This window comes from Thermobia domestica, chromosome 7, assembly GCF_964235325.1.
Source record: "Thermobia domestica chromosome 7, izTheDome1.hap1.1, whole genome shotgun sequence".
NCBI lineage: Eukaryota > Metazoa > Arthropoda > Insecta > Zygentoma > Lepismatidae > Thermobia > Thermobia domestica.
In genome coordinates, this window is record NC_137460.1 from 268,082,941 (window position 1) to 268,093,647 (window position 10,707).

The window sequence follows — 10,707 nt, forward strand, 5'->3', positions numbered from 1 at the left end:
GAACGATTATTGCCATACATTAATTTTGTTGACGTTACCTCGTGATGTTCGCCTAGCTTGGTTATATATCCTTCTTGTAATGATGAATATAGTACACCTGCATGTGTAAACCTATATATTACTTTTCCGAAATGTTTTTCAGTATTTTGCTGACAACCAAGTAATGATCCATTAAATATAATATTGTTGAGGCATTTTGCTTCGTCGTCTATCGTTATTATCTCGCAAAAATATAAAAACTTTTAAATTCACATTTTGATTTATCTAGAATTTTGCGTTAAATATTCCATAGAAATTACACTATACATCATTGATACAGTATTATCATAAACAATTGGTGTTTTTAACAAGTCAATATTGTTCTCATTATAATGATATTTCATAAGATATATGGATGAAGCTCTATAAAACATACCTATGTCCCAACGATATATTGAATATTTTAGAACATCGTGATAATTTATGAATTTTTTCACATCGGAGTTTGACAAAATCTGATAAGACAACTGATTATTTAGAATGTCATTAATTATTTTCGTTACACGTTTTCTTGCAAGATGGGCAAATAAGTTAGTTAAAATTTTTCTTTGAGCTTGATGCAAGTAGCAATACATTTCTTGCAGTTTACCTCTAACATTTTGTAATACGTGTTGTACCTTTGCCACTATACCATGAACTATAGAAATTTCCTGATTGTACGACATTTTTAGATTCTTTATTTCGGTAGTTAATAAAGTTCGTGTTCAGCTAATTGCTTGACCGACGAAGATAACTGTTGTGTATGTATGAGATTGTACGTTTACAAACTAATTGAACTGAATCCCAACAGGAATGACCAAATAGATCGTTTACTCCTTAAATTTGGAACGCACGGAACTTCCATTTACGTACACAAACTGACATGGGATCTAATTGATAATATTACTCCTGAATTTCCTTTCTCTTACAGCATAGTCTTATAAAATATCGTATGTCTCGCTACATACATTATGCATTGGTACAGCCTCATGTAAGTTTATATACATCTTAATCGTAGTATATACCATATCTGTATAACGATAAACAACTGGTTCCTTTTATAATTAAACTTGAGGCATCAATAATAACACACTTCGTTTCCATTTGATTCCATTTTTATTTCTTTATAGATGTATTGTTTATTTGGTTGCCTGCCAACTTGATATTGTCAATTTCATTATTTTAACATATGAATATCTTTTTGTGTACTTGTCAATTATATATTTGTAATTAACTTCTTCTTCATAACCTGGGTTAGTACATATAATAAAAGTGCTTATTGCCCAAAATAATATAAAAATATACAACGTACCGTTGTATATTATGACGCCCGAACGGAATTTCCCTTTTTATTCATTAACTATTATAAAAAGGGAAAAGAATTTATGGCCGTTTATATACATATGGAAATTATTCGAGTTTTCGAAGGGACCTCGTATATTTAAATATTACAATTCATATAATTATACATACATAAATCATATTTAATTCTATAACAATATCATTATCATATTTATTTATCATATTAATTTTAAACTTTGTTATTGTTTTCATATATTTATACGTTTCATCGACGATGAGGCGCATTCGAAATTAGATTAATAAGTTATTTTAAGTCCTTTTTCAGGTCCATTAAATGCTTTTACGAGTTGCTTGATTCCTTTTCGGGGCCATTACATGCTTTGTTACAATCTAATAATTATTTACTTGGGCATCATGAAGAAGATTTTGAAAAAGATTATGTGATATTCTTATTGTTGTTCTTTGAACACCAAAAATGATCAAATATAACATATAATTAAACAAAATATAAATTGAAATTGAATTATCGATAATAATCAGAATATAACATATTAATTAACGTCTTATTAACATCATGACATAAATAATGAGATTGATGTTATATGTTGGCAATAATAAGAAAAACACGTAAATAGTATGGAACACAAATATTAAGTAATACACATAACATCAAAGCATATGAACTCAAGACTAAATAGCATAAAATAAAACCGAGCAATCCTAATGATAGTTGAAGCAAAATCAATTGAGTACGGTCCCCTCAGACGCCGTAACTCCAATCTAAGTTACATGTCCGACAAATTTAGTTAGGGTATACTGATAGTCACAAACAGGAACACAGCATTGTAAGTTATTCACTTCCATAGTTCTACGTTTCTTACTTTTCTTATAATAGTTCCTGTCATCTGCGCAGCGTTTCAAACAAATCGCATTATTTCGGCTGTGTTTAGATAGTGTTGTATTATCGGCTAAATCAGGTTCATTTCTTCTTCGTTTGACAGGTGATAAAATATTGTCTCTTAATGGATCTATATTTATCCTTTACACAATAGTCTGGCCTGCAATGTTTTCCGTTTCTTCCGTAATTATATTGCATTATGTTACCGGTACAATTAGGTTCGGTTGTACAAGCACTACCACTGTTACTGTCGCAACTAGGTTTAGGTTTAGTTATCTGATTACTATTATGGTTGTTACTACGGTTAGGTTCGATTACCTTACCGGTAAAATTAGTTTTTGTTTGCATTCCTTTTTGCTTATTGGGGTCACACTTCAACCTCACATGAATACTTTGAACTTGATTTCCAAGGTTGGTTTGATTTAAGTTAGTACTGTGTCGCTCCATTATTAGATCTTCAAAACTAAGCAATATCACATTTGGATTTTGCAAACCAACGCACTGCATTACGTTCTGCGAAGACACCATCAGACCGTTCACCAAGATCATTCTGGTCCTTTCGTTGAATGAACAATTCAACAGATTTAATTCACTCGACCAATCAACACAAGCACTAATAGGAACACATGTTTTCTTTCTGCGTTTCACGAATATTGGAATGAACTTATCTTCTGCTAGATGAACCATAGGATTGATATCATGTTGAATATATTGTGAATTCAAGCAATCAATAGCGTTCTCAAGAAGAGGGTGATCATAACTTGTAGCATACTGATACCTACCAGAATCTTCATTATACGCTACGTCCATAAAACAATCAATGTTATTCGCCTGAAAGGAAAAGTCAGGGTAATCTGTTCCAATCAATACCGCAGTATACTTCTGTGAAGGCTTAACAAATTCTACCAATACAGATTGAAAGTTTACTTTCTCCTTGTTTTCTAGAGTGTCTAGAGAGTCCTGTACTTCGATGTCTCTCTGTACTACCTTGCCGTCAATTTGTTGATGGATCTGTTGTAGTTGATGTTGTAAGTCGTCCTTACGCTGTTGTAAATGCTCTAGTTGCTCATCAAGATGTTGGGCCTGCTGACCTGCCTTTTGGTTCAACTTTTCCAATTGTTGGTTCACTTTGGTGAACTCTTCAGTTTGGTCCTTGAGTAGACGTGATACTTCCTTTAAAACTTCGGTAACATTCATCTCAAAAGAATACAAGTACTGTATGGCTCAATAACGATCGCTTTCTACTAATGCTTCAAAAACGATATTTTCTCTTCTTAACTTCTCATCCTGGGTTTCTTGCACCATTTATAACGATAAACAACTGGTTCCTTTTATAATTAAACTTGAGGCATCAATAAAAACACACTTCGTTTCCATTTGATTCCATTTTTATTTCTTTATAGATGTATTGTTTATTTGGTTGCCTGCCAACTTGATATTGTCAATTTCATTATTTCAACATATGAATATCTTTTTGTGTACTTGACAATTATATATTTGTAACTAACTTCTTCATAACCTGGGTTAGTAAATATAATAAAAGTGCTTATTGCCCAAAATAATATAAAGCATGTATTTGAAGCATGTACTGCTAGAGCATCTTGAGTTAATGCAATTCCCACATCTTGCAAAGTTAACTGATGATGTTCAGGTTTTCCATTTGCGAATATTAATACGCAACTAAGTACGTAAAGTACTTTTACTGATGCCATTTCTTAAATCGGTTCCTTTTATCCAATATCGTTTATTGTCTCTGAAATTAATGAAAATTGTTATAATTACTATTTTATCCCGTTTTTATTTCTTTATTTATTATTTTGTTTACAAATTAATTTATTGATGTATATATTAACTTATTCCTTTATTTATACCCTAGGCACTTCACTTAATACGCTAATGTCTATAAATTAATCCATATATATATTTATGACTTTAACATTTCCAAACTTCTAGTAACTATAATCCTAAAAGTGTCTATCGATTCGGGACAATTCAGATGGAGACCCGCATTTCTTCAAGTCTCGGGAAAAGGGTTTGGTTGAGAAAGTGCCCCCTGGCTGGCACTTCACCGGTAGACCCAATTTGCCTTGTAGTTACAGTAAAGTCTAACAATTTCTTTTTTTTAAATTTTCACAATCCGATTCTTGATCATCATCACCTAGCTTCTCATCCTTCTGACCTATAAATGGCTTTAATCTTCTGATGTCTATTGTGTCGACACTTGTTTCACCTTTCTTAGTCTCATAACTAACTTTATTCGAATTATTATTAATTATGTCTATTATTATCCCTTTGATGTTATATCTACCACCGAAGCAAGCAGGAATCCCAGTTCTGGGCATTTCCTTTACTAAAACTGATTGTCCAATATCAAAATTTCGTTGTTCAAATTTTCTTTCGATTTGCTTCTTCTGGGCTTTAAATTTTCTTTGTAAATTCTTATATGCAAGTTTTCTAGCCTCCTTAATCCATTGAATTCTTACTTCATTTTCAACATATTCGCAGGGTATGTCTAAATCCTGTTCGAAAAACGTTCGAGGTTCTACTCAATGCAATAAATGATATGACGAGTAACCAGTACCGTCATGCACTTGCGTGTTCATAGTATATATTAGACTTGGTAAAATTTCATCCCAATTTGAAATGACATATATTGCAGCATTATCTATAAATAACAAAATGTATTTATTTCTATTATTCCTCTAAACTTTAAATGGTCCGACTTTGTCTAACGTTACAGACTGAAAAGGCGCATAACACGGGTACGTCTAAGGATGAAAAGGAACCCTGTCTGTTTTTCTTTTCTGCATCTGGCAGCTTATGCATTGGCTCACTTTTTCTTGGAAAAAATTCTTCATGTTCGGGAAATAAACAAGTCGCAATGCCCTCCTATAACATTTGGTGTAAGAGTAATGGTCTCCTCCATATATTGAACAATGTAGGTTCCGGAAAACCTGTTCTCTCGAAGAAAACGGGATGCACAATAACAATTTGGTACCACTAGCTAATGTTTGAGTTCTATAAAAATTGTTATCTTTAATTGTATACCACCTTGCTTGCCTTTCAGCTTTTACATGCGCTTCCTTCGGGTTTTCAATAGCTTTTACTATGGGGCCGAAAAATGAATCTTTTCTTTCCAACTCGCCGACATCTATATCTTTATCAAATGTTAAATTTACCTGAAAGTCTTCGATGTTTAAATTTAATGTCTCTAAATCTACATCGTCCTGAGATGGTTCAATATCAGTGTTCCTTGATAATATGTCACTAGGATTTTTATCTCCTGCACAGTGCACTGGCGTATACTTATACTGAGTTAAAACAAGACTCAACCGGACTAGTTTTGGAGATAGCTTAGGGGACGTTTGCAAATAATTTAACGCTCTACAGTCTGTATACCATTCGAATTCTTTGTTGAACAAATAATAGTTAAATGCTCTTAGAGAACTTATTACGACCAAAATTTCCAATTCCACGATGTGCCTTGTCTTTTCCTAAGGTCGTAACACATGGCTATAGTAGGCTACAGGGGTCCACTCTTTATTCGACTGTTTCTGCATTTAAAAACCACCTATTGAACTTGTAGACGTATCGATATACACACTGGTCTCTAAATCTTTCCTAAATGGAGTTAGCAAAGGTGCATTCATCAACGCTAATTTTAGTTTGTCAAAGCCTTCCTCATAAGTTTCATTCCACTCAAATTTGTGTCCCTTTTTTAGTAATGGTTGAAATACAGCTGTGATCTTAGCATACTCCATACAAAATTTTCGAACATAGTTCGTTAAACTTAAGAATGACTTTAATTCTTTAACAGTCTTCGGGGGTTTACATGCCTCAATCGCCTGGATGATCTTAGGACATACTTCATAACCAGCGTCACTAACGATATGTCCTAATGTTAAAACTTTCCTTTCCATGAACTGGCATTTTTCCACGGATAGTTTTAGACAATAATGTCTTTACCTCTCGAATATTAAGTGTAAAACCTCTACAATTCGTTCCTGTTTGTTTACGTATAATAATATATCGTCCATGTAATATGAGACGGCGTCAGGACTTACGTTAGCAAGCGTCATGGCGATTATTTTTGTATATATCGCTGGAGCTTGGAGATAACCTATTGGCAGCACATTGTATGAATACGCACTTACGCCCGTTATATTGAACGCTGTGTAATCTCTTGACTCCTTAGAAACAGGCACTTGGTGCTATGCCGACTTGACATCGAGGATGCTAAAGAATTTATGACCTCCCATGCACGTCAGAATTTGGTGAATGGGTGGTAAAGCTATGCTATGTAACTTAACTCGAGCATTTAAAAATCTACAGTCCAAAACTGCTGTTATCCCTCCTGACGGCTTTCTAATAAATAGCATTGGTGAATTATATGCACTGGAACTCTCTTCTATGATGTTTTGTTTTAGTAATATATTTATTTGATCCTTAACTTGTTCTCTTAATGCTATGGGAATAGGGCACTCTTGTCTTGGAAATGGGACCTTCGTTTCCAATTCGATATAGTGCTCAAAATATTTTACTTTCCCTAATTCACTTTCTTGCCATGCAAACACATCAGCATACTTGTAGCATAAATTCTCTATCTGTTCTCTAATTTGTGGTTTTGTTTCCTCACGAAATTTTAACCTGGAGCTATCAAAATTATTTCTTGACTTTAAAACGTTTTCAATATCCTCATCTGACAAACCTTCTTGCCGTAATTCCTCTTCATCTATACATTCCTCTGCACGTCCTAACATAACATTGGATCTCAGCATAACAAACTTATTTGATGGATTCACCAACTCTATTTTGTTATTTTCGGGCGATAATAATACTCTAGGTATCAATATGTTATACTGCTTTTCCAAATCTCTATTGGGTTCTAACAAAAATTCTCTGTTGTTCCATGAATTTACTAAATTAACTTCGACCATGGTTTTAGTCCTAGTTAGTAATCGTATCTTATCTCTTAATACCCATTTAGGTCTTAGACTGTACTTAACACCAATTGCAGCATTTTCTGATACGGACACAGAATCTTGTTCCACATTTCTCTTAAATTGGGATTTTCCAAATCTTTGTACCGTTATTTTCTTTTCACCATAATTTATCTGACAATTTTGACTTTTTAGGAAATCGTTTCCGATTAACGCTTGACACGGAAAGTCTCGAATCACTCTAAACGCTAAATGAAACGTTTGTCCAGAAATCTTGAACTTTATAATTGCTATTTTATTTATTACTAACACATTCTGTGTTATCCCTCTTATTCTAGTTGATTGAGAAACTACCTTAGCAGTAAAGGGTATCAAACGTTCATTTATAATAGATATCTCTGATCCAGTATCTAATAATTCTTGTAACTTCCTTCCTTCCACTTCTATCGGTAAATACAGCATGTCGTTATCATGAGTTATAGACGCCACAATTTCTCGAATTTTATTTCTATTCCCTGTAAATGTGCCTCTGCCATTTACAGTGTTGTATAGTTTAAATTTTGTGTGTTTGCTGGTTGGTAATACATAGTCCCGTTAACCTGATTAGTAACCACCTGCACATACTGTTCCTGCTGACTATATTGACCTTGATTTTGACAACATGTCTGCAAATAATTCCTATTACTGCAACAATTTCTTCTATCCTGCCAAAATTTCTGTCTTCGTCTTCCTATATTTCCACGCCAATTACCACCTCTATTTCTTCCTGTATTTCCGACGTTACCGTTTCCTCTACCGCGATTAGAGTTCTCATTGCTAATACTCCAGTTCCTATTATTGTTACTTCTAAACTGGTTTCGACCTCTGTTCCTAAAATTTCTATTTCCTCTACTAGTGTTACTTCTTTGATCTTTTGGTAAATTTCCTTCCCTCTCATCTTGTTCATCCAGACTTTGAAATTTAGTCGCTAATGTCAACTGCAACTGTTCTGTTTTCTTCTCTAATTGTGCAAACTGTGTAGCGCTCTGCGGTTCCTGTTTCACCTTTACGTTCTCTTTGTTCCTAATTTCTTTCTTCAAAATTATTCTATCTACATGTGAGTCACTATCCTCGTCTTCTACTTGTTCCCGAATTTTCTTAAGCAAATCCTTAATCGTAACTTTACCTGCCTCTCTTTTTACTCTTTTGTCAATTTTACACTTATTCTTTTCGATCTTTTGCAGATCCTCGACAAACTTATCGATACCAGAGTGTGACACCTTGCCAACCTTTTCCATCTTGTCTGTCTTATTCGCATCTAATCTTTCACATAACACTTACATGTCGTAAACGTAATTAATTATGGGCTCGTCTTCTTGATGTAACCTTTCCCTAATCTTATCTTCTATATCCATAGTCACGTTCGTCCGCGTAAATTCTTCTATAATACCATCTTGCAATTCCTTATAACCTAATTCATTAACGTTTCTTCGCTTCAACAATAATATAATCCATTGTCGTTCCGTACCTTTAAACACACTAGGCAACAACTCTTTCCTTTTGGCTTCACTAACACCAGCCATCTGCCAAGCATCATCAAATTCATCGAAAAAACGAACAATGTCATTGTCTGTTTTTAAATCGAATTTAGGCAATTTATTTACGTCTGCGTAAAATGTAACATTCGACGTCATTTTGTCCTTATTCTTTCCAATCAGACATTAATTGAAATCTGATTTTAATTTCCTGTCATGAAACAATCTGCTACAGAAAGCGTGCTACATACCATCGTTACATAAGTATTAAAAAGCAATGACAACAATGTTTATGTAATTTGTTTTCGTGGATTATTGTTTCCTTTCACTTTGCTGTTTTTATGAATTTATACTCAAAATTTAAATCTTTAATAAAATATGATTAACTGAAAATAAACCTAAAATAAATAAAATATACGAGCTCTGCCACAATTCGGTATATTATTGTCGCACTGTACTTGTATATACATAAATGTACTATTTCAGTCTCTTGAATCATTACAGGATCAAATTAATGTCAAATTAGCAGAAAAAATCCTATTTTTCAGGATAATCCTTCCGGTTCGACGTTACATACTTCAATATCAGCACCACAACTAAAGAAAGAAGATCAGAAGTCTAATCTCAACGCCGTAGAATCTCCACACAAGCAGAAAAATACTGTTTAAAACGATTTTTCTTTCCTGGCCAATTAAATGGCAGGACCCTATTTAATAGTTGCAGAAACCAGTTTGCACAACCAAAATAGAAAGAGGAATTAAGGGAATAAGCGATTAAACAAAAAACTCTTAGAACGGGGTGAAGTATAGAGGAAAGCAGGGGACACCAGAAAACCTCCAACAAATCCACAACAAGTTCAAATACAGGAGTTCGCAATATGCAGAAATCTTAGGTTTTGAGCTTCTGCTTATTTTAAACGTCCAAAAAGCGAGTAGGGCCGACCCTTGTCCAGGAGTCAAAGATCAAGCAATTCTAATGACAGAAGGAAGCCCATAAATAATCACTAAATTACACAGACAAACACTGCTAATGGGCACCGGATCCACCATTTCCATCTGGCCTTTCGAATATTTTCTTCCTGATGTTCAATTAATACTACATAAAACGGAGGTTAAAGGGATATGAAATAAAATTATTAACTTGAAATATGAAGCAATGGTATCATTCAACGTTGGGAAACGACATTCTCTCATTCCTTTTGTATGAGAAGCAAATCATGTATTTCAATTATTTTTAGTTTAGACTTGCTTAAACGCTTATATGTTACAATCGATTTAACAAAGAATCTTATCTCTCTATTTAAAAATCATAAGAATCAAATCGTACCAGAAAAAAACCAGGAAAACTTTTTATCACAACACACGACTCATACTTAGACAAAGACAACAAGCTTTGTTTTTTATATCGACAAACGCAACTGACTGTAATTTCAAATCGAAATAGTTATCCTGTAACTTTAAGAAAAAATACGCCACTGATGGATCTTGTGGCATGCTAGGATAAATCTTTTGCAACAATGGAAGCGAGCTCTATAGAAGAAAATAAAAATTGTACAAGAAAAGAGGTTTACAATTCTTTGAAGTATAGATAAAAACTTTTCAAAATTGAGATTTTTTATATTAATCCTAATTTAGACCAGTCGCGGCCATTCACGAGTTATAAAAATATAGAAATGTTTTTATACACTCCGGACGGCATTGGACATTATAGGAGATACAATCACAAAATAAGAAACAGTAAATCGGCAGTGTTCCAGAACAAATCTCCCTGTTCCAATGCATGTTCGAGATCAGGCAGATAAACAAATTCAGGAACTGACTAATGCTAGAAATATACCACCCACAAATGATAATAGCTTCGCTTCGCCACAAGTTATTTCCAAGAAATCAAATGGGACGCGTTTAGAATTGTTTTGAATTTACAGCAGTGCAAAACATACATTAAATACCTCTGGGTGCCATTCCAGTCAACTGAGTATGTGTTAAACACTTTGAAAGGCAAAAAATACATAACGACTTTAGATCTCTTCGAGCTA

The 10,707-nt window shown here is 33.7% G+C and overlaps 1 protein-coding gene across 1 annotated transcript; it reads right to left on the reverse strand.

Annotated features, from left to right (window-relative positions):
- Positions 1 to 5,778: 5,778 nt before the first annotated feature.
- On the reverse strand, positions 5,779 to 6,138 carry LOC145689714 (uncharacterized). The gene has a single exon (XM_081763913.1). The coding sequence runs from the start codon at positions 6,136 to 6,138 to the stop codon at positions 5,779 to 5,781; it is 360 nt and encodes a 119-aa protein (XP_081620039.1).
- Between the last annotated feature and the right edge of the window lie 4,569 nt (positions 6,139 to 10,707).